Raw genomic sequence first — 24,885 nt, 5'->3', positions numbered from 1 at the left:
AGCATCCTGCTCTAGCCTCACTGGGGGCCCAGGGTGTGTGAGGCCAGGGCAGGGGCTGTCCCCCCACCAATACACACACGCATTGTTATGTCAGATCTGGCAGCTGTTGGCCAGGCTGCAAATAGCCTGGGCAGCTGGTATTTTCCCTGGAAATCAGGTACATTTTTCCCTGTGTCCTGCTGAGGGACAAAATTAGTTGAATACATAGAGAAGTGTGAGCCACAGCGACCATTAGTCTAGAGAAGAGTGCTGTCAACAGGAAGCTGGCTGGCCCCGGGAAAGAGGTGGTCAGGAAGATGAAGGTCAACAAGCCAAGTGTAAACCGAGGAGGCTTGGCTGCGATGCCTCTGCCCCCAGCACATTTACGCAGTGGCGGTGGTTTTGTTTATAGGAAATGCTGCGGGGATCTATCTCCCCAGCTGCGTTTGACAGATAGAGAAACAGAGGCGCTGCAGTGAAGGGACCTGCCATTCAGAGACAGAAAGGGTGATGAAAGCCAACATCCCCATTTCTGCCATGGGCAGCGGGTTTGGTAAAACCCAGACCTTGCCCTCAATGCTCTGCCTTTTTAGAGTTCACAGGAGAAGACTGAGGACACAAAAACAAGAAAGAGCTTATGCTGTCTTTGTCTCCTAAAAAAAGAACACCAAACCCCACCCCAGCCCAAAGCAAAAACACAAAACAGGGCTATAATTACCATCTTTTCTTTTCTTCCTTTCTTTTTTTTTTTTTCCTGCTCTCCAGCCAGAAAACATTATGTTGTTAGACAAGAATATTCCCATTCCACATATCAAGCTGATTGACTTTGGCCTGGCTCACGAAATAGAAGATGGAGTTGAATTTAAGAATATTTTTGGCACGCCAGAATTTGTTGGTGAGTCCTAGGCCTATTTCTCTCCTAGCAAAGAATCTGCGATCAAAAGGTAAAGAGATCCCAGGAACAAACCCTGTGTCTGGGGCCACGACTGTGATGATGCCTTGGAAACCCCATAGAGGCCTAGTGGGTGGGGAAGAAGGTGTCTTGCTGGGCCTCTGGGTGAGGGTTCAGGGCTAGCTTTGAGTGCCCAGTGGGGTGTAGGAAGCCCGGTGTGGTCTTGGAAATGGAGGGAAGGCATGGTCTCCTTAAAACCCTGGCACTGAAACTTCTGACCACATTCTAATCAAAAAAGAAGACAGAACGTGTCAGAGCATCCACTCTGATGGATTTTCAGGCCACATGTACCCACTCTGCAGCCACTATGGAATGGCTCTGCAGAGGCCCCACAGACCCTCTCGGTAAGGGAATCTTGCCATGTGCCAAATACTATGCCTGGTGCTCCACAGGCATTATCTCAGTTAATCCTTAAAGCACCTCATGAAGCAGATTTAATTACTTTCTCTATCAACTGCCTTGTTCAGGATAAAACAGCCAGTAGGTGGTGGAGCTTCAAAGGAGATTCAAATACAGATACATCCAAACCTGTGCTCTTTCTATCATACTGGGTTGTCTCTCTAAGAAGACCCTGCCTCCAAGGGGCTTGCCGTTTGTGGAAACAAGACATCATGCCACCCAATAAGAGTGCTGGAAAGCTCTTTTCACATCACCTGGTCTAGTTTAACAAATGTTAAGGAGTTGGAGGGCTGGAAGATTTTAGTTAAGGTCACCCAGTGGTTCTTCTTCACCTTCTGTATGACAGATGTCAGGTGAGGTGCTAGGGACAGAAACAGTGATGGTAAGGAGACACACTCAGAATGATATACCCAAGGCCACACAGCGAGTTGGTGGCAGAGCCAGCTCGAACCTGGGGCACAAGACATCTATTCTTGAACTTTCTCTGAGACAGCAGTCACTGCCCACCATTCTCATAAATGGTAAAAATGTATATGTTAATTTAGTTAAATCATACCAAGTGTTAAATAACAGCAAATGGTTCAACTAGAAATTCAGGGCAATAATGGAAGAGGTGCCACAAGATACAAGAAAAATTAATTCCCAGAAAAATTATCATAGTTTGAATGTTACAACAATTTGCTGTCTATGAGTCTCTAATGCCTACTTTCAGTTTCTGTACCTATATTGTCTGGACCAGTGACAATCTGCAGATTCTTTGTCTGTAGACCACACTTCGAATATCACTGTCCTAGAGAAAGTCTTTCATGTGTGTGTCAGGAGACATGTACAAAAAAAGTTCATAGCATCGTTGTTCCAATAATAAAGGAAGTAGAAGCCATCCAAATGATCACTGAGAAGAGAATGCGCAAAAAATTATATCTCCACGCAATGGGCTATTATACAGCAGTGAAAACGAAAAATCATTCAATTGATGAACATTCAATGAACACTAGACGTGTAATGTTGAGTGGCGAAAAAAAAATCAAGTGACAGTAGATCGCATGCAGTATGACATCTTTATGAAGCAAAAAATTAAGCAAAGCCAGGAAGTGGTTCCCTGTGTCTGGAAGTAGGGGAGAGGTGGGAGAGTGGGATGGTGGGCACACCTTAGAGATGGTTTTGATACTGTTCCAGATGAACAGACTTAGCCTTTCCTGCTCTCCTTCTTTTTCCATTAGTGGTTTAGCAGGCTCAGTCCTTCTCCCTTCTCTATCTGCTGCCTTCCCATTCTCCATTTTATCGTCAAGCTCTTATCTCCCTTCCCACACTCTGGGCACTGCAGTGAGGAATTCAGCACTCATTTTCTAGTGCTTGTCTGCTTGATCTCTGGGCCATTTGGTCTCCTCTGCTCTGTAGAGTCTTCTTTCCTAGACCCTGCACCCTCTCCTGGTCACCATATCATTTGCAAACTCCTGTTTCTACCTGTCCGATGACTCTAAATTCGATGGCTCTGGCCCGCTCCCCAATACCCAGCTTCCTGGACATCTTTCCCCGGGTGTGCCTCAGGCACCTCAAGTTCATCATCTCAGTAGCTCCCAGAATGTCCTCCTGTCGCTCAGGTGGGAGGTACCCTCTTTCAGACCAGACTCAGAGGAATGTGGATTCCCTCTCTGCCTTCTTCTCCATCACCTTCCAGTGCCGACCTCACTGGTTTCCACAAGAGCATTCTAAAGCAGGCCTTGTCGCCAGGCCCCGTTTACCCTTTCTACATCTTCCTCTCCCCATCCTCTTCTTCCTTTCCCACATGTTCCTATGTGCTTCCCCTCTTCCTCACTATTAAGGCCTCTTTGTAAAAGCTTCTGCAAGGATAGCAGGCAACTAACTTCCTCAGAATTCTTAGATCCGGATTATTTCCTTCCTTTGCTCTGATTTTCCTTAGTGGGGATTCAGGATGGAGACATTTGGCACCAAACTCCCTAAAATTCCCTACAGCCATCTCTTCTATTTTCATACTCCTGCTGACTCTTTAATATGTCTTCTTTCAGCTCCAGAAATTGTGAACTATGAGCCCCTGGGCCTGGAAGCTGACATGTGGTAAGTTGTGTAGGTCACCCAGGTGGTCTAGAGATCCTTCCAAGGGCAGAAGGCCTCAGGCCCTGGCTCTGGCTGATATCCCCCTTGACCATGAAAACCCCTTTCTCCACATTCACCTTTTTAGAGCCTCTGGCTGCTCCAGGTGTGCTAGGCCTACGGTCCAGGCAGCTAGAAGCATCTAGGCCTGGACCTGAGGCCAGTTAGAACATGACTGAGGTAGAGAAAAAGGGGAGAGGTGAGACTGGAGGTGCAGGCTCACCGCTGAGGCCTGCCACAGCCGTGATCAAGGTAATAGTAACAATAGCTTGTTCAGGCAGTCAACCAAGTGACCACTGAGCACCTCTTATGTTCTAGGCTCTGTGTTGGGCCTGGGGATACCATAGTGATTGATTCTCTGTGCAGATAGGACTCGTTTCTTTTGAACAGTGCTTTATAGTTGTCTGGGCATCTTGATTGGTTGGTTTTCTAAAATCTTCCCAGCAGTCTTGTAAGGTAGTTATCATTATCCTCATTGTAGCAGGAGAAAGATTCTCAGAGTTGATAGGGGACTTGCCCCAATCACAGCCTGCAAGTGCAGGAGTCTGATCTTGAACTTCGGTCCTCAGACTCAATGGCAAGAGTTTGATGACTCCACATGCTTCCCGGGGTGCTGCTGAAGAGTGGAATGAAGAGGGGTGTGGAGCTTGAGATGGCATCCAGAGGCCTCCATGGAGGGGCTAGTGACCACTTCCCCTGAGAACCATGTGGGGATTAGAGGCAGGTGGTCCTGACGTGACTGTTCTTTATTTTGCAGGAGCATAGGCGTCATCACCTACATCCTGTGAGTATCCCTGATCCCGAGACTCCCACCAGCTTCCTCCTGGGGGAAACAGGAGGAATGAGAACAGGGGAGGCAGACAGACAGACTGACATTTCCTGAGCACCCACCATGAACCCGATGTGTTCAATCCACACAGCAGACCTGACGCTAAGCACTCTTAGCTCCATTTCACACATTTGACCCTGCCTGGGGCTGGGGTTGTGCAGGAACCCAGGACAGCAGCCTGTGGCCTCCATCCTGCTCACACTGTGTCTGCATCCTCACCCTGGCCAGGGATCCACTGCTCAGCCTCACTCCGACTTGGATCCCTGTGAGAATGTCAGCTTCCACTCACGCCTTGGGAGGGCCCTCAAGCTACCCCGCCTGCCCGCCTCTTCTTTCTCTCCCTTTTGCCTTCCTTTCCCAGCTCTACTCCCTCTTCCTTTCTCCCCAGAGTCTCTCTTTCCTGTCCCTGAAGTATTAAGTTGCTCAAGTAGAGATTTCCTGCGTAGCTCTGTGTGTAGTGCATCTGACGCTTTTCATCTCTGTGGCCTCGAGCAGATGCTTAACCTCTCTCTGGGCTTGTTTTTCTCATCAGAAAAATAGAAATCACAAACTTCCCGCCATGGGTGTGTGGTGAGGGCTACATAAGCTGACCCATGCAAATTTCCTAGCACTGCTCTGGCACATAGTTCATGGCCGGCTAGGTGTTCATTCCTCAGTGTTTCCAGCCAGTTTCCCCTGACAGCATACCTGGAAAATGCCACTTTTATGGCACACTGGATAAGAGTCAGCCCACAGCCAGAGGGGACGGGGGACCAACGCTCAACAGCTGAGGGGGTCATTCTCTCAATATCCCCGTGAACCAGTTTTCTGGCTCTTCCAGTAGCACGTGGACTAAGAGCTCTATGTGATATTGGGGACCCTCCTCCCAAACTGTGGTGCTGGGTCTCAATCCTGGCTGCACATCAAACCTTGTAATATCAACCACAGTCCAGGCCCCACCCCAGACTTATTAAATCGGAATTCCTAGGAGTGGGGTCTGGGCACCAGTATTTTTTTAAAAACCCCAGAGGAATTTGATGTAGAGTGAATTTGACACATTGCTCTATAGTTTCAGATCAGAGCCAGAATATTCAGACATTGGCTCTTGGAACCTTGATTTCTTCAGAACCTTGGTTCCCATACTGAACTATTAAACAATTCCAGTGTGTTCAGGGCACATAGTCTTCTTGTAGCTTGTTTGACTTCCACACCATTTATTGAGTGCCTGCTCCATGGCGGGCATGGGCCAGGCACTCGGGATAGTGACATGATGGAGGTTCTGCCCTGCTCATCTGGAGCTGCTGTGTTGGGGGAGACACAATAGCCAACTCTCTACCCGGTGGGACCAAGTCTGTGGGTGGAGGTGTGAACACGCCTCTGTGAGACACAGACAGGAGAGCTGTGGAAGGTTTAATGAGGGGTGTTGAGGAGGGAGGGAGGCAGGGAGGGAGATAGGTAGATATTGATTGATTTGAACTGGATCATATGGAATGATGTTAATTCTCCAGGTACAAAGGGAGGGAAGGGCCGCCCTGCTGAGGAAGGGAACGGTGAGCGTGTTAAGTGTGGTGAATGTACTAAGCATGTCACAGGGGCCAAATTCTGATGCCTTGCTCAGGAGTTTAGATTCCATCCCCCAGAAAATGGGGAGTCATCGAAGGTTCTTTGTGTTCTAACAATGACAATAATAATGGCCATCAATTCCAGAGCTTTTGTATGGGACAGGATTGCATGGAGTATTTTATATATATTTATTCCCCACAACAGAAACGTCAGGTGGAGTCTTTTATTTTCATCCTTTTACAGAGGAGGAAACTGCAGCTCAGAGAGGTTGAGTAACTTACGCACATCCACACAGCTAATGAGTGACGGAATTGGGATTCAAACCCAAAATTGAAATACCAAATTTTTCCAGTGCACCTTACTGCCATTATGCTAAGAAAATGGCAGAGGGGATGGGGATGACCTTTTAGAGACATTTAGTAAATGGAACCAACAAGACTTTTTGGCCAATTAGGTGAAGTGAGGGAGTGGAAGGAAGAGTCAGATGTGACTTCCTGTGTTTCTAGCCTGGGTACATTTGTGAAGTGACATCATTAATCAAAGCGGGGAGCTCATGGAGGGAGGTTTAGGCACAGTGACTTCTGGGATAGTGGCACATCTGAGTAGAGGTTTTCCATAAGCAACTAGAATATGAGTCAGGAGACAGTAGATTCAGGAGTCACTATTTGAATGACATCTCCTTGACAAGCCCTACAGGGGAACCTCATACACCCTTCCAGTCCCTCATGGCCCATCTACTTCTACACCTATTAGGCTTTGCTCAGCTGATCCCTTAGCCTAGAAGACCTTCCATCTCCTTCTCTGACTGCTGACAACGTTTTCATTCTTCAAGACACAACTGATGCAAATGTCAACTCTCCAATGCAGCCTGCACTGGGCCTCTCCTTCCAGTCCTGCGCGCCCCTGTCCTTTGTCTGGCATTCAATTATGTTCTGCATTGTTCTGCTGTGCTTCTCTCCCTGCCACTTTCGATTCCCTGGAAGACACAGTTTCTCTCTGTCAAGCACTTGGTAGGAGTTCCATAAAGTGTATTGACTCGGACTCAGTTGAAAAGGCTGCTGACCGGCTGCCCAGAGTGGGTAAGCAGTCTTACTGGGAGCCTCCCATCCCCATGCAATAGTACGAGTCCGAGTTCCCTGACTCCATCACCCCCACTTCCGTCTACTTGCCTGTAATCACATGTTCCCTCTGTGTGTTCAGCCTAAGTGGAGCGTCCCCTTTCCTGGGAGACACGAAGCAGGAAACGTTGGCAAATATCACAGCAGTGAGTTATGACTTTGATGAGGAATTTTTCAGCCAGACCAGCGAGCTGGCCAAGGACTTCATTAGGAAGCTTCTGGTTAAAGACACCCGGTAAGAGGACAGAGAAAGGCACGGGCTTCTCAGGTACTGACCGTCTCCTGTTGCCTATCCCAAAGATGTGTCCGTCTGTCCCCACTTTGCCATGGGCTGTTATCTGCACCATTGTGGTCTAATCTGGGCAGGTGCTGAGAAGTATGGACTGGCCGAGACTTGGCATGGATCTTATTTGCTCAAGTCTTGCTGCTTTTTTTTTTCCTGTTGAAATGTAAATAAGTGTGTGTGTGTGTGTGTGTGTGTGTGTGTGTGTGTGTGTGTGTGTTTGCAAGTCAGCCTGGGTTTCTCTAGGGTTTATTATCTTGTGCAGTCTGTTCTGAAGGAACCTGGAACTAGGATTTGAAAAGGAATGGGACAGAGTTTTCAAGCCAGTTCAGTTAGGAGTTGGGGGAGACAAGCTCAGAGAGGCCAATAAGTGGGAGAATAGGGGACATGATGATCCTACCCCTTCTTCAGGACCCAGGGTGAGCCCCATGTCTGTGGGGGCAAAGCAGGGGATGGGAAGGGAATTGTAGGTTGTTGGGTGCCCAGAGCATGGCCCAGAGCGGGCAGGAGTGGGGTCCACAGACTCTAGAAAGTCATGTCTTCTTGGTTCCACAGACTTCAGAGAAAGAGTCAGGATGAGGTCCTCTAAAGCACAGGGTCTTGATTTCCCTGTCTAAGGGCAGTGCTCGGTAGGATCACCTTACCTAGGTACAGAGCAGGGCAGAGCAGAGAAGGGACCTGGGAGGCAAATAGAAAAACAGAGACCAAAGTTTTAGCAATGGAAAGATGGAAGCTCAAAAGAGCACTTAGGACTCCTATAGTGTGACATTAGGGCCTTCAACTTTGGGACCAAAGATAATGGTTTATGTAATGTCACTTTATTGAAGGGTCTGACTGGACCACTTTCTCTGGAGTGCAGGGAATTCAGCCAGTTCCCCATCCATCTCTGTATCCCCCATTATTCTGATTTGATGGCAGTGGTCAAAGAATGCCAAAATGCAGGTCTAAGAATGAAGACTTTGCCCTCAGCTTCTGTCCTCATGCATCATCGCTGTTTCTGATCCTTGTTGCAGGAAACGGCTCACAATCCAAGAGGCTCTCAGACACCCCTGGATCACGGTAAGGGCTTGCGGATGAGTTCCAGTGAGCCGGCAGGTCCCTGCGCTGTCACCCGGGCTGGCTGGGGTGGCATGATGCAGAGGGCCCCTGGAAAGGCCTTTGCTTGAAACACTGACCCATGGGCACAGATGAAAGCTAGTCAGGGGCTCTGAAGGGTCTGGGCTGTTCAACTAGGTGTATAGGTTTAAGTTTATAGTTCATGGGTTCAGGTAACTTATGAAATGCAACCCTCACAAACCTCAGTTGAAGCCCTTTGTTCTTTGGGGCCATCTTACAAAGTGTTCTATGTTGGATGACATGTCACCATCCTTCTCAAAGCAGAAATCAGGACTCCCCAGTTATAGAGAGACTAGTGACAATGAAAAACCTCAACTTTGTAACCAGGGCTGCTACTTTTTGACTTTTGGGGCTCTGATATACAAACCAGTCATCCCGCTTCCTTAGGCTCTTCAAGACCTCAGGGAATAGAGACATGAGATGGAGGCCTGTTGGAGAAGAGAAGCAGCCATTCTCTTAGGGCAATTCTGTCCCCTCTGGGGAGGGGAGGGGCACAAAGGTGACGCCCTGCCTAACCTGCTTTGTAGCTGTGCTTCCAGATGCTGGTTTTTCAGAGGGTCTTGTGGTCTAGTCACAACAGAGTAAGGTGCTAGTGAAAAGCCCCTTGGGAGGGTGGGAATCAGGAGCCTGGGATCCAGGCCCTAGCTCTGTTGACTGACCAGACGTGCACTCCCAGGGACAGCATCAGACTTCCCATTCGCCTGAACTGTTACATGAGAGCTGAGGAGGATATCTGAGGGTGCAGATGAGAAGGGGTAGAAGCCTGTGGAAGATGGAGAGTGGGGAGGACTGGAGTGCTCTAGAGAAGGTCAGCTTCCTCTGCTTATTGAAGGGTGGGGAAGGCCAAGCACCCTCCAGGTTTGGAGTGGGCCCAGGGCACAGAGCTAACAAGCCTCTCGGGCTGCCTCCCTGCTCAGCCTGCCGAGTGTTGCTGAGGCCCAGCGAACTGACTGGCCCTGAAGGAGAGAGGCCCCTCGGCCTCCCTCTGTCAGCCATGGCCTTGTGTGCTTCTGCCCCTGAGTGGATGCCTGCAGAGTCCTGCTGTAGCCTGCTTGTCTGTGTGAGTGCCCTAAATGCTATGCGTGTGAAGATCCCCTAATGGCCGTGGACCACCCTGCCCTGAAGTAAGTATGCAGGCAGGACCTCTGTACTCCTCAACCTTGCTTATGGTTTGTAAGAGTGCTCATCCCGCCCTGGCCCTCCCCATGGCCTGACGCATGCAGTGAATGCCAAAGAGGCTGCTCGTGTGCCTACCTGCACCTCCAACTGCCCTTGGGAGCAGGCATCAAATTAACTCTGGCTCTTCTGTCTGAACACCCACCAGTCCAAAGGGGAAGTCAGACCCCCGGAACAGCGGAAGACAGAGCCCACCAAGCTGAAGACCAAGCGCCTGAGAGAGTACACCATCAAATGCCACTCAAGCATGCCCCCCAACAACACCTACGTCAACTTTGAGCGTTTTGCTCGTGTGGTAGAGGATGTGGCTTGGGTAGACAAGGGATGCCATGCCCTGTCGGGGGCCCATGACACCATCCAGGATGACGTGGAGGCCCTGGTCTCCATCTTCAACGAAAAGGAAGCTTGGTACCGAGGGGAGAGAGAGAGTGCCCGGCATGACCTGTCTCAGCTCAGGTATGAGTTCCGTAAAGTGGAATCCTTGAAGAAGCTCCTGAGAGAAGACATCCAGGCTACAGGGTCCAGCCTCGGTAGCGTGGCCAGGAAATTGGACCATCTGCACACACAATTTGAAGCCCTGAGGCAGGAGCTCTCAGCAGACCTACAGTGGATCCAGGAACTGGTGGGCAGCTTCCAGCTGGAAAGTAGGAGCACAGATGGCCTGGGCTCCGTGTTCTGCTGGGACACCAGTGAGTCCCTTGTGGAGTTGCTCCACAGATCAGGCAGCGAGGAAGTCTTGGCTGGCTTGAAGCTCTGAGCCCCCAAATCTAGTCAGGAATGCATCCTGGGTGGCTTGTAGAAGCATGTTCCCAACTGCCCTGCTGGGCATCTGCGAGAATTATCCTGCAGGAATGTGTGTCCATAGCATAGCCTTGCACCACCTTCACAGCATCCAGAATCACGGAGGTGATAACTAGCTATTCGTTCTGCACCTCCTCTCACCAACCTGGTGTTTTGGGAGAGATGGAGCTGGCAGGGCAGCCAAGCTGTTAAAACAATTGAGGATGAATACCTTTCACGCATCCTTCTCTGGAGGGAGGATGACTGGCCCTGGGGAGATGTTTGATAACTGATTTGTGATGATGGATTTGCGCACATCTCACTTCCCACCTATGTGCCTTATGGATTGCAGATCTTAGGTAATATTTGAGCTAACCAGGGGTAACAGTAAGTCAGTTTGGTGCTTTCCTTCTGCAAAAAGAGGGATTTAAAATGCACAGAGAACATATTACTTTTCATTTGCATGGACATCACTTACCAAGCACTTGTCTTTGATCCTTAAAAGAACTCTGTGAGACAGGAAGAAGGGGGGTGGTGTTACTATTGTTGTTAGTATTGTTTTCATTCATGTAACTGATGAGGAAATTGACTCTGAGAGAGAAAATGACTTACTCAGGGTCATTTATAGCTAGTTGACACAGATGAAAGAGAAACTCAGGATGTCCGACTCTAAGATGAGGTACATGGGAAGAAGTTGTGCAGCTTGGCTGTAAATATCCACCTTAATGTTCAGATCCCAGAGGTAAAGTAAGCAGCTTCATGTATTCTGCCCCGGATAGGTGGAGTGCCTCCCACCTTCACACGATTGTCCTTAGAAGTGTGTCCTAGAAGACACAGCTCATTGTTCCTGTGTAGCCCTGTGTCTGAAGATCAGCCTGCAAGAGCAGGAGGGGAGAGGCAGCACCCCACCCTTTTCCAGCTTCCCCTCTCTGGCTAAGGGCTCCGACCTTGTGTTGGGAAAGAAAACCCAGAGGGAATCAACAAGAAGGCTCCTTTTCTTATGCATCTAGGGCACTGGACTCTGAAATTCTGAGAAGCTCCATGAGCGTTTTTGAAGAGGGTGGACATTAAGGCCGAGAAGCACAAGGTCTTCTCTTCGTGACCCCAGGCCTTGAGCACTCCTCCTGGAGGACTGTGTGAGCTCATCACCTTTTTCCTGGATGAGGGGCCAGGCCACCAGCTCATATAGACAGAGCATGGCATGTGGCCACAGCGCTGCGCTAGGATCACAGGGGTGGGGGAACAGATGTATCATTTCAAAGTGTCTTCACAGACTCATGAAATACCCTTGTCAGATAGGTGGGGTAAGTGTTATTCACAATTTGGAGATGAGGAAACAGGATGTGATTTGCCCCAGGTTATAATAGTGGCAAAAGTGGAGGTCTCCTGATGATAAGTCTGCTGTTCTTTCTGCTTCCTGTAACTGCCCCAGGCTCCAGGAGTTTACTCTCTGCTTCTGGGGCAGGTTATACCCAGATTCACCCATCCATCCATTCACAAATAATTTCTAAGCACCTACCAACTGTCAGGCACTCGGCTTGGCACTGGGGATACAAAGTTGAGTGAAAACAGGCATGTTTCCTGCCTTAATGGAGTTCTGAGTCCAGTGAAGGATTCCAACATTAATTAAGAACATTCTAGAAATATAGGACTGTAGCTAGGACATATGCATACACTATGAAAAAGAAGTATGCAGTACTGCAAGAGCCTGCTTTGGGGTATGATCTAGTCAAGGAAGGCGTTCCCGAGGTGATTATGCTAGAGCTGAGATCAGCTAGGCAAACAGGGAGTAAGACTTGTTTGCTACACGGCTGTCATGCCAGGGCTCTGTGGTGGCAGGGGGAATGGGAGGCTGAAACTGTGCAGATAGAAGGAAAGCTGGAGGGGAGAGTAAGAGTGTGGTATAGATATGGTTGGAGAGGAGGCAGGACCAGCAGGGCTTTGCCATATTAAAGAGCTCTGCCTTTATCCCAAGAGTCATGGGGAGCCATGATGGATGACAGGCTAGTCTACAGCCCAGTGTGCTGGTGGCATCAACACTTTCCAAGGATTCCAGGGCTGGGGGTGGGGTAGGGAGGGGAGGCAAATGCCCAGTGAGCAGCACAGACAGGAAGTGGTTTAGGATGAGACATGAGACTTTGATCCCATGAAACCGTTTCTTCAAAATCCTACCTCCTTTTCTATTAGCACGCTGGATCATTTCTAATGTCATATATAATGTTTGTAACAGAATTTTTTTCATCAAATATAAGAAACCATATTTTCATCAAATATAGGAAGTGTCATTATTTTATGTATCAAAAATAAGAAAGATAAAAAGCCCAAGATAGGAAGTCCAACACGAGACCCCACACACGCAAAGCTGAGACACCCTCTCTGAGAGGATAAGTGAGAAATAAAGTCACCAGGAGAAAGGGAAAACAAGGGAACATGTGTATCCCAACCTTGACACTAGGTGGCAGGATGAGAAATCCTCCCTTGAGAACAGGAGCCCCGGGTTAGTGGTCCTCATGATTTGCCTTCTGAATTTGCACAATCAGCGTGATCCAAAAGAACCTCAAGCAGAGAATCTAATGTCAAAGAGCCTGAGGCTAGGTGGCTCCTGGTGTCTGGCAGAAGCAGTGTGATCTTCTGTCGGAACATTTGCTTTCACTTCAGGCCGATAGTAAGGATATGTTGCCGTTGATTGGGAGACAAGTCCTGACTTCAGAGATACAAAAAATGTGCATCTTGGAATCCATGGAAGATAGCAAAGCTGTTTCCTGTGCCCTGCCTTGGAGAATTGGTACAAATGACCCATCTACTATCTCTCCAAGAACTTACTGCTCTGTCATGGGACGTGATGTACTCATCTGGCATAAGACACTGCAAATACGAGCAGACCTTGACCTTGGACAGCCAGGTTTCCAAAGGAAAGGGAGCCTCCTGATTGAGCAACTCAAGGGAAACTTTCTTTGTGAAGACTGAAATAAAATGCAATATAGGAGTAAGATGTGGATGATGATTTGAATTAAGGAGGCTAAGAAGAGGGAGGGAGAAGTAACTGTTTTAGAATCGTGGCATCAGCCACACACTGTCTGTCCTGGGAGGTCCTCAGAGGTGAACCACCAGGCACCCTCACTTTATAGCATTTTACAGGACAGGATTTGTCTAAAGTCACCCAGTTAGTCGGAACCATAAGAGGCTTTCAATGGAATCATCCCCTCTGTGTTCATGTCCAGTCGTTGTTAATGACTTATCATTTAGATGTTTTATAAACAGATCCTTTTCTGTACTAAGAGTTTCCAAAGACAAATCCAAGTAAACTGAGAAAGTCCGTCAAGTCTTTCAGGGAAATCAGATAAGACTGGCCTTCTTCTGTCGCCTGGCCAATGCAATTCCCATCACACTTTGGCATCAGAACCTGATGCTGAGGGGAGCCCAAGGATGCCTGTGGAGTGCCCAGCCAGAGGCCGGCAACACTCCTCCCCACATGCCCACCACTGGCATTTTAACAGTGGGCTCAGGGCAGGGGGTGAGGCTGATGGTCCCAGGTGTCCATGGCACTGGCACCTAGAGGGAGGGAGGCCTGAGGGCACTGTTCTGTGGGCAGGCCCATCTGCCATCAGATTTTTCATTCACCAGGCTGTGAGTGAAAAGGCAGCCTCTGTGCTATGTGCACACATCATCCAGAGCTGTGGGGAAGGGGAGGGTGAGTGTGTGGCATCTTCCTGAATAATGATTCCCAAGGAAGCTGGAGAGGCCATGCCTGGGAAAGGCAGCAGCCTGTCCCTGCTCTGAAGCAGATGCACATGGCACATGACTACTCTGCTCTGCTTTGGGAATGGTGGCAATGGCATGGCAACCAGTGGGTCAGAGTAATAATGACAGAAGAAGCCAGAGTCTCCTCCAGGCACCCCCTCCCTGCACCACCCACCCTCCCCACAGGTGATTGTGAACATGGTGGCTTCCCACCTCACTCCATCCATCACTCAGCGCAGTTGGCCCCTGTGGGAGGTGGCTGTGTGCCCAGGTACCATCCCCACTGTCGTCCTCTGTAAATCTCTGTGGAATCGAATGGCCTTTTCTCCTTTGTCTGCGGATCTTGGCTTGTGGAGTAGACTGTGCCTTGAAAGGAGGCTCAGCAGTGGGTACACTTGAGGAGCAGAAGGGGCCAGTTCAGTCGAACAAACACTGATTGTGCTCTGGCTCTGGAGGGAGGTGACAGATAAGGACAAGACAACCCCTAAATAAAAGATTCAGTGTCTGGGACAGATGGGGACCCCACCAACTGAGAGATGGGAAAGGCCGTGATAACTGAGAAAATAAAGGTATCTAATATTCCAGAAAACAGGAGAGAGTTGAATTTGGATTGAGAAAGAGTAAAAGGGGTGGCAGAGGGCTGAACCATTCTCAGGGAAGGTCTCCTCCCAACACCCTGCTCCCCGCCCCCCAAATGTAGCCTTGTAGAGAAGGTGCCAAGTAGAATTTGGAGGGATGGGGAAAAGCCCAGGTTTGGATCAGAAACCTGGACTGTTGAATGGAGATTAAATAGAAGATTATAGAGATGAAAAAGAGAAAGTTTTTGTTTTTAATTTTTTGTCATGGGAAATTTTCAAAACTTGCACAAAAGTATGGAGAATTGTGTAGTGAATTCCATGTACCTGTTACCCAGCTTCAGCAGTGAGCAAGTCATGGCTAGTCGTCTCTCATTCATCCCACCACTACTTCTTCTGGGTATTCTAAAGCAAACTTCAGACATAGTTAATTCATAAATTCTTCTGCATAACTCTCTGATAAGGACTTTCTTTTTCTTTTTCTTTTTGAGGTTTTGTTGGGGAATTGGAGGACAGGAATAGCATTGGGGAATCAGGGAAGGGGAACAGACAAGTTGCTGTCCTTTTGTTCTTCAGTCTTTAGTTGTGGAGGACGTTGCTTCACTGGCCCATGTTGGTATTATCATTGTGCTCTTCCCGGGTCAGGCAGATTGGTCGCCAGCCACTGGACGGCCGCTCCTGGCAGCTCTTGGCAGCTCACGCTGGCTACCAGCCACTCACGGTAGCTTATGGCAGCCCACTGCAGCTTCACTGCAGCCTACGCCATCGCTGGCGACTCACAGCAGCCCAGCTCCAGGTAGAGTTGTTGTTCACCATCTTAGCTGTAGCGGTCACAGCATCACTGGCCCTCATGTGGGATCCAAACTGGGGCCCTGCTGCTCAGAGCTGGAGACCCAAGCCAACTCATAACCAACGTGCCACTCGGCCGGCCCAGGACTTTCTTTTTAATATTATCACAGTGCCATTATCAAGAATAATTCCTTCATGTAATCTGGAAACACATTCCATACTCACATGTCCCCACTTTTCTCAAAGGTATCCTGTTACAGTTGGTTTGTTCAAATCAAGATTCAAACACAGCCCACACATGGCATTGGTTGTTATGTCTCTCAAGTCACCTGTCTTCTGTAACAGTACAGGAGGGAGAGCTTTTGAAGCTTTTCCTGGGGATGACAAATTGCTCAGAAAACTGAAGGTCTCAGAGCGATGATTAAAAGTGAGTGTAACCATGCCAAGACCTAACTCAGAGAAGTGAGACCAGGTCAGGCAAGGGAAAGGGCTTTCCTGGCTCTTTCCATTGGCTTGTTCGATATAGGGACAGCCTGCAGAGATGCATCCTTTCTGCAGCTCTCCCCACCCAATTATAAGGAGGCAGAGACTCAAGCACCTTAAGCCTCATGTGCTTCTTTCAGGAGGTGAGGTAAAGCCAGCAGGGCCCAGGCTCCAGCCAGCAAAATAGCCAGCAAAAGGGAGAAGTGGAGGGGCCTCCTATACTGGGGCACCTATACTGGGGGTGCCAAAAAACTGTAAAGAGGTGGACACTTTGGTTAACATTGCTCAAGCAGTAGTTTACCATAATCAGAAGTGTCTAGGGTGACCGGTTGGCTCAGTTGGTTAGAGTGCAGTGCTCATAACACCAAGATTGCTGGTTTGATCCCCACATGGGCCACTGAGCTGCGCCCTCCACAATTAGATTGAAACAACTACCAATGGAAAAAAAAAAGTGTCTGGACACTGATGGTAACCACACTGAGTACCTCTTATAATTGCAGAAGTCAAATGTGACTTGTAGTCATGTTTTGTTTTGTTTATTTATTTTTTAATTAGTTTCAGGAGTACAACACAGTGCAATAATTATACTTTTTACCCCTCAAAGTGACAACCTCCTTCCACAATCCGCCTCCCCACTTCCCCCCACCGATATCATACATATCTATTACAATTCCATTGACTCCACTCCCACACTGTATTCCACGTCCCATGACTATATATATATATATTCAATTGTAGTTGACATACAATATTATACAACATCAGCTTCAGGTGTACAGTGCAGTGATCAAGCTTCTAGCTATCCATGAAGTGGTCTCCCTAACAAGACATGTGACCATCTGACACCCTACAAAACATTTACAACATTTTTAATTATATTCCTCTAACTGTCTTTCATATCCCTGTGGCAATATTGTAGTTACCTATTTATGCTGTCTAATCCCTTCCCCTTCTCCCTCATCTCCACCCCCCTCCCAACTAGCAACCATCAGTTTTTCCTGTATTTCTCTGAGACTATTTCTGTTTACTTTGCTCATTTATTCAGTTTTTTAGATTCCACATATAAGTGAGATCATATGGTATTTGTCTTTCTCTGACTGACTTATTTCACTTAACATTGTCGTCTCTGGGTCCATCTATATCGTTGCAAATGGTGCAATTTCATTCTTCTTTATAGCGGAGTAATACTCCATTGTATAAATGTACCACAGTTTCTTAATCCAGTCGTCGTAGTCATGTTTTGTTATTGGTACATATTGACTATTAACAATTTTAGTAGGTTTTTTCCTGTCTTAAAATGTGTATACATTTTTTGGGCACCCTCTGTATTAAAGGAGATTGGAGAGGAGGAGGGGCCAGAGTGACAGACTTGGGCAGGAGAGGGAGATGGGTGTTCAGGTGTTCCTGGCTTTCAGTGGAGGGTGGGGCTGGAGAAAGGCACAGATGGAGGTTTGAAAAGTTCCAATCTGTTTGCAGTTCCTAGAGGAGGCCTGGTGTTTAGAGAAAATCTTCTGGGGTGCCTCTTCTGAAAAGCCAGGGTTCCTTTTTTTTATGCCTAGGAGGATGGCTGCTGCTTCATCTCCTGGCTCTGTGGGTGTGGGTGCTGACTTGGCACACCCTGCTGGACTTTTTCAAAGGCACTTGAATCTGCAAAACAAAACCTGACTTCAGCCACAGCATTCTGTCTTCTTGCCTCCCTTCCTGACATTTTTCTGAGACACCACACATGCTCCTAGGAACCTGGTCAGAATTGCCCAGACTCTCTGGTGTCGCTGAAGGACCATAGATTAGAAGGTGGGCACTGTTTGTTTGCAGAGAGGTGAGGGTGGGGGTCAGGAGAAGGCATAACAGCTCCATCCCCCCTCACGCTCCTAATTTAATCAAAAGTGTTAATGCCCACATCCCTTCTGGGAACAGATTTTACTGCACAATTTACGTCTCTCTGACTTTCAAGGCTTAGATGAGAATGTCAGCATTTGGTGAGCCCTCTTAGCAACCAAGGAAGACCATTGATGAGGAAAGGCCAGCCTGACAGATTTACAGCCTGGGTGACCTCCTCAGAGTTCATGCTGCTTTGGGTAGCATATAGATAGGACCCTAGAAGTAATTACATGAATGGCCTCTGAGAATGGTCTCACCTGATATTTTAGTTGGGCCCCTCTGCTCAGTGGTGGGCACTGCTGGACCATTTGGAAGGTGGGATTCTCGTTAACGGACTCCCCTAGCCTGCATGTTGACCTTCCAGCCACAGGGTTTAGGCAAGGGTGCCAATCAGTAAGTGGATAAAAACAGGTCCCTTTCCTCCCAGCGTCTTCTGATTCAGCCTCATCAAACTCTCCAAGTGAAGTGTAAGTGTCCCCTGCAAGGGTTAGACTCAAAAGTAAATTGCAGACATTAATGAAGTTAGACATGGTCTATGGGTTGGGGAGGCAGAAAGGAGACAGTAGTTGCTGGGAGGTTCAAGGGAGGGGGAACTAACAAAAATCAAATAAATGCAGAATAAAATGTCAATGACATGCTGTGGAGAAGTAGGGTACAGGCACGGTGAGTTGTGTGGGGCTGTTGGGGTGCTATTTTATATAGGGTGGTCAAGGAAGGCCTCTCTGAGGAGGTGACATTTAAGCAAAGACACAAACAAAGTAACAAAGTGAGTATGTGAAGGAGCAAGGGCAAAACTCCTGAGACCTTGGGTTGGATCAGCAAGCAGACCCAGGGCAGGAACCACTGCGACAGGAAGGAGAGAGGGAGGAAATTAGGTTGGAGAAGGACCCAGATGATACAGGCCTTGGGAGTCTTGGTGGACTTGTTGGGTTCCAGCAAGAGTGCCAGGAAGCTGCTGGAAGGCTTTGATCCAAGGAGCGGGCAGGCTCTGCTTTCTTTTGCGTCTCCCTTTGGGTAAGACCTAGACCCAGGGCTGGGCTTGCAGATGTGGCAGAGGTGAGACGTAATAAAGGAAAGAACTGGGAGAGCTTGGCCTGATGTCCCCGCAGCACCCTCATCCTTTTCTCTTCTCTTCCCTCTCCGTCTTCCTCTTTCTCCTCTCCTCTTTCTTCCTGCGCTCTTTGGCTGAAACCATTGTGTTCCAGTTTGGGAGGGTGACTTGCCCCCTTGCTTTCTTAACTTCCCTCCATGTCAAGGTTGTGTGCACTCTCCTCCCTGCTCCCTGACCCCCCCGCCCTCTCCCACAACTCTGCTGACTCCCAGGCAGAACCATGGGGAGTCATGGTGACATCCTTTCATGGTGTCATGGCTGCTGATCTAGGTGCCTGGCCTTTCTGGCAGGAGGGAGCAGGTCCCAAGTCCTAGGATTTCATTCCAGTTTGTCTCTTCAGCAGCTCAAGGAAACAATTTAACCATACAACTATTAAGCACCCATTGTTGTATGCTCTGGGTGGGGAGGAGGTGGGGCAGGGGACATTGGCAAGCACATGAAGGAAATGCTTTCTGTGACCTCAAGTTGTTTTCTGCTACCAAGCTTCCCCGAAAATAAGACCTAGCCAGAGAATAAGCTGTAGTATGATTCTTCCAGGATATGGAGGCCACGCACCCCTCAATGAGGGTTTTATGACCTGTTTCGGGGAGAAGGGTGTCTTTTCCACAAACTCCTTCAGCTTAAAATATTCAGTATGCCAAGGTACCATATTTTGGCACCTAAAATCATGCGAGGGCTTATTTCCTGGCTAGGTCTTCTTTGCGGGGAAACAGGGTAGTGAGATGACGCCACTGCAGAGTTGACCGAAACAGGTGATATATATATAATTAGGGATCTCACATGTGATTTGGCCATGTAGTGGGAGGGAGACATTATTTCTTGGACATTGTCCTGGAGGTAGTCACATTTTGCACTGGGCTTTGAAACACAAAGAAGCTTTCCAAGGAGGATGGGGGTTGGGTGGACATGGAAGGGGAGTCCTGCCAGAACACTTGAAGTCCAGAACAGTGTGGGCCAGCAATATGCACTGGTTTCACCTGGTACCTAGCACCGTGGTGGAAAATAAACAAGAATGGAGGTGTGCTCCAAGGGTGGCTAAGAGAAGACCAGCACTCAGGGGCCTCTGAACTACCTCACTTAGCGTTCCCTGAGGTGCCGAATGAGACCTTGCTGTGCCGAGTCTGTCAGAGTGGAGAGAAAAATAGAGCTGATGGAACCTTATAGGTCATCCTGGACAGCTCATTTTCTTGAGGTCATGGAGTCCTTCGAGAATCGGTGAAAGCTATCTCCTGAGAAGAAATGTATATCTGTACATACACTAAATTTTTCTTTATTCAGATATAATTCACATCCCATAAATTTACCATTTAAAAGTGTACAATTCAGTGGGTTTTAGTGTATTCACAAGATTGTGTAACCATCGTCACTACCTAATGTCAGGACATTTCATCACTCCTGAAAGAAAGAAAGAAAATTCATACCCTGTGGTAGTCACCCCCCCCCCCCCCATTCTCCTCTCTCTCTACCCCCTGGAAACTACTAATCTTTCTGTCTCAATGGATTTACCTATTCTGGACATGTTGTGTAAATAGAATCATACAGTATGTAGCCTTTTGTGTCTGCCTTCTTTCACTTAACATGTTTTTTTAAGGTTCAGCCATGGTGTAGCATGTATCAGTGTTTCATTCCTTTTTATGAATAATATTCCGTTGTGTGGATAGACCACATTTTGTTTATCCATGCATCAGTTAATGCACATTTCAGTTGTTTCTAGTTTTTGGCTATTATGAATAATGCTGCTCTGAACATTCATGTACAAGTTCACACACTAAAATTTACAAACCATTTCAGGGGTTAATAGAACCCCTGAAATTCATTTCTTGATCTCTTGATCTCGGATACCCTTGTTTTACAAAAGGGGAGGAATTCAAGAGGGAATGGACTCATCAAACTGTATACATTAAATATGTTCAGTTTTCTTTGTATATCAATTATACATACCTCAATAAAGCTATTTTTTAAATAAAGTCAATTCTTAAAAAGAATATGGAGAAGGTATTGAGCTTCTCTAGGTTAAGCACTTTACACACCCACATGCATTTAATCCTAAACAACCCTATGACACAATGTTGTTTATTATTCCCCTATTACAGATGGGAAAACTGAGGCTGAGAGAAGCCATGCCAGGCTTCTTGGAGAAGTCAGGCTTTAGGCTGAGCCTTGACTGCCAGTCTGTGAAAGGCAACTACACATTTTGTCTCCTGTTGACCCCCATCAGAGCCCCTATTTCCTTCCATTTATTTCTGAATGGAGTACTACTGTCCTGTATGCCCACAAAGCATCCATTTTGCTAGGCCCATCGGGCCCAGTACACAGTGGGTATCCTAGACTGGTGTACAATGACCTTTCTGCAGTGGGATCCGTGATTGAAGGCTCTGCCTCCCACTCTTCTGTGGGGGAGCCGAGCCTCCAGCCCAGTCGGCTTGTGTGCGTCTGGCTGTGTCACAATAGCTCGGGCACAAGGGCATCTCCTGAACAGCTGAGACACCTGTAAACATTGCCTTTAGTATGACGACCCTTCGTGCGCCCTTCCCAGCCAGGAGGTGCTAGGGTCAGGCTAAGGATGGTGTGTGGGAGGGAGGTTGTTCAGGGAGGAGGTGGCTGCCATCTGAAGCCCAGTGTCAGCTGCCATGCCCTGCTTTGTCTCCCAGCCAGTGGACAGGCATCAAGCCCTGGTGCGCAGGGAGTCTGTGATCAACCTGGAGAACTTCAAGAAGCAGTATGTCCGCAGGCGGTGGAAGGTGTGTCCGGGCTCAGGGCTGGGGGGCTGGGAGTGTAGGGGGTGCAGGTGGGTTCCTGGGTCCCTCCAAGGTCTCTGTGCACATTCTCACTTGGCAGTCCCTTTTCTGTCCCCCCCTCAGCTCTCTTTCAGCATTGTATCCTTGTGTAACCACCTCACCCGCTCGCTGATGAAGAAGGTGCACCTGAGGCCGGATGAAAGCCTGGTGGGTAAACGCAGTACCCTCTGGGGTAGGATTCTGGGGTGGCCAGGAGCTTGGGGATGAGGGGGAGCAGATCAGATGGGTCTTAACTGTTCCCAGCCAGTTCTGCTGGTCCTGTCCGCCGCACTGTATGATTAGTGGGGGCCTTGTGTTCATGGGGACCACCAGGTGGTGCCAGGAGAAGCATGGCTTCCGGAGGATCTTAAATCCTCTCCTGGTGGGCCTTCCAAGAGATTGTGGCTGCCGCCCCACTGCCCCAGCCTTCCCTGAGGACTTGTCGCCTGCTGGAGACCTTGAGGACCCTGCATAGTAGGACTACCGCAGGCAATCCAAAATGTATTCCTGACAATCCAAAGACCTGCTGTAGAATGGGGGCTTTTTAGTCATGTTCCAATTGTTCCATTTCTGTTTTGCTTTAGATGAATAATAATAATAATATAATAATAATAATATGCTAACTTACATTTGATTAGCTTGTTACTGTTTTGTGTCCATTTAAATGGAGGAACTTACATACTGGACAAGAGTGTGGCCTCTGGAGCCAGACTGCCAGGATTCACGCCTGCCACCTATTAGCTGTGTGACTATGAGGAAATTACTTAACCTCTTTATGTCAAAATGTTATCATTTGTAAAATGAGATTAACAATAATTCCTATCTCATAGGGTAGTCATAAGGATGAAATGAGGACGTATTCTTAGAACCTGGCATTACAAGGGCTCAATACGTATTAGCAGTTATTGTTGTTGTCGAAAATGCTCCTGTAGACTTTAAAATGCAATGCCAGTGCTTCGGAATGCAGCAGTTAGAGGCTCTCTGAACATAGATGCTCCCCACTGTGTGCCAAGTGTGATGAGGGTTCCAGGAGTGTCTGGGATGGCACAGGTCAGGACAGAAAATAACTCACTCAGGAAAGGGCTGGAAGACAGCTGTCTGAGACAGAGGGGCAGTCAGCCTGGAGCAGCCTCAGGACCCAGGGCGCTCAAGCTGCGTCCCAGAAGCCCCTGCACTCCCCCCCCTCACCACCACATCCTGGGGTTCTCTTCCTTCAGCCTGAACTCTTGTTTATTCTTACTCTTGCCCAGGACTTGAGGATTTATGGCTCTAGAAGCCCGAAACAACTGTGTCTCTTCCCTGGCCTCTTTCTTTATCTGCTATTAATGGGGATTGGACTCTCTCCCTCTGAAAATCCCTGTTAATGGCAGGCAGACTTTCCCCCCAGCTTACTTTTTTATTGTTTGGCTCTGACGCATGCTAAAAAGTTGCTGTTCAGCAGAGCTTGAGTTATTTTTATTGTTATAGCCGGGCCTGGTCCAGGATGTATTTGACTAAAGTTGATCTTGACCTTGGATTTCCAGGTGGCTTAGGCCAGGGGAAGGAGAGAAGGCCCCAGGAAGGCACATGGCAGATAGCAGGCACGCCTTTCAGCTGAGTTGCCCTGATATAATGCAGGCCATGGGGAAAGAGGACCAGAAAGTGTCAAAAAGACAGTCCATTTCTACCCTAACCTTTGTCCTTGTGCAAACATTTAAAAATAGTCCTCTTTTTATGTGAACTCTCAGCACCATCAGCTCAATGGCTCACCCTACAAGTGAAAAAGGATTGGGTCCCAGACTTCTGTTATAATAAAGCTTTCCCAAAGGGACTTTCCTTTTAAAAAAAAGTCTCGAAAAAAAAAAAAAGGTCCTTTTATTTAGGAAGCATTAAAATCGAACCCATTAGAAAAGATTGTATGACTTGCTTAAGTCTTTCTGAATTAGTACTTCTTTTAATAATTTTAATAATTTGATTAGATCGATGTAGCCTGCATGAAAAAGGCACCATGACCTTCAGGGTGGCTGCCTCAGCTCCTGTTTAGCCGTGGAATGTACTTTACTCTTTTTCTCTTTCATATAAGTGGAGCACAGAAGCGTTTCCCTGGAAAAGGTACAGCCTAAGCCAATCAAGGAAGAATGGGTGTGGTGAGAGGGCCCTCAGAGCCTGGGGAGGTCCTGGTGCCTCCCCTCTCCTCTCTTTTCTGAGCTCAGGAGACCCATCAGCCCACAGACCACATATCAAAGTGGTCTTGATTATGTGGCAGCCACCAGATATCATTTTCATTATTGTTATAATTTGGCTTTTCCTGGTGCCTGGTTTCTCCTAAATGCTGTGCCTGTTTTCCTTTCTCCCGGGAAGGAGGCCTCAAGGCAGTTGGTGTGGCACCACTTCAGGTCCCTTCCCACCCCCGCCTCACCCACATCCAGCCTCAGGACAGAACAACAGCTTTCCCCTCAACATCCAACTCCCTGGCTTGCAGGCCCCTGGCCCAGGTGTACCAGGCTAGGTTGCCCAGCACAACCCCATTTCTGGCATCTCATGACCCTCTTTCCCTGGCCCTCTTTTTTTTCCCCCCCCAGAGGAATTGTGAGAGTGACACAGAGGAGGACATTGCCAAGAGGAAAGCCCTCCACCCCCGGAGGAGGAGCAGTACCTCCTAACTGGCCTGGCAATCAGTGGCCACCAGGGAGGCCCAGGCCCAGCGGGGATCCCTTCTGCACAGACTCTTGGTCCGCGCCCATCACAAGATCCCAGGCATCCTGCATTCCTGAACATTTTGCAAGAGATTTGGGCCTGCAGGATTCAGACAAGTTTGCAGGGGAGCCTGGAGACCCTGGGAGCTGGAGTTGTTTCTTATAGAGGAGGCCCCGGCATTCCCAAAGCTCTTATTCTCCATAAAACGGGCTCTCACCTGTCTGCCAACCTCAGAACCTGGGGTGTGGGTATGGACTTAAGAAAACAATGTAAATGAGCATCATCATCATCATGGGTGAAGGTCAGACTCAGGCAGATTTCCTCATAGGATGAGGGCATTCAGAGGCAGCCTGGTCAAAAATTATACCAGGAAGACAGAGGCCGTTTCCATGGGAACAAGACAAGTGAGTGAAATGAATCTTGGGGTGTGACAGGCCAATCCTGTGACCTCCCAGAACCCACATGGAGTTAGGCTGACCCAACTTGTCAGACCTTCTAAAGCAGCCCATTGCCAGGCCAATGTATTGTATTTTTTTTCATTTTTATTAAACTTCTGGTTTACCTGA

General features: G+C 48.2%; 1 protein-coding gene across 1 annotated transcript; it reads left to right on the top strand.

Annotated features, from left to right (window-relative positions):
• Positions 1 to 740: 740 nt before the first annotated feature.
• On the top strand, positions 741 to 24,885 carry DAPK2 (death associated protein kinase 2). Its single transcript, XM_019650810.1, has 8 exons — positions 741 to 874; positions 3,358 to 3,406; positions 4,200 to 4,226; positions 7,014 to 7,166; positions 8,228 to 8,273; positions 21,518 to 21,607; positions 21,728 to 21,811; positions 24,205 to 24,885. Exons 1-8 carry the CDS (start codon positions 757 to 759, stop codon positions 24,283 to 24,285), a joined length of 648 nt encoding a protein of 215 aa, XP_019506355.1. The 5' UTR covers positions 741 to 756; the 3' UTR covers positions 24,286 to 24,885.

Source organism: Hipposideros armiger, unplaced genomic scaffold (assembly GCF_001890085.2).
Source record: "Hipposideros armiger isolate ML-2016 unplaced genomic scaffold, ASM189008v1 scaffold_147, whole genome shotgun sequence".
Classification (NCBI taxonomy): Eukaryota; Metazoa; Chordata; class Mammalia; order Chiroptera; family Hipposideridae; genus Hipposideros; species Hipposideros armiger.
This window is presented reverse-complemented; position numbering and strand designations above follow the sequence as displayed.

Bases quoted from the DNA above. Each gene is read 5' to 3' on its own strand.
- DAPK2 (XM_019650810.1), top strand. From the start codon at position 757: ATGTTGTTAGACAAGAATATTCCCATTCCACATATCAAGCTGATTGAC. The intron at 7,167-8,227 runs GTAAGAGGACAG...TCCTTGTTGCAG, and splicing joins CTTCTGGTTAAAGACACCCG to GAAACGGCTCACAATCCAAG. The intron at 8,274-21,517 runs GTAAGGGCTTGC...TTTGTCTCCCAG, and splicing joins TCAGACACCCCTGGATCACG to CCAGTGGACAGGCATCAAGC.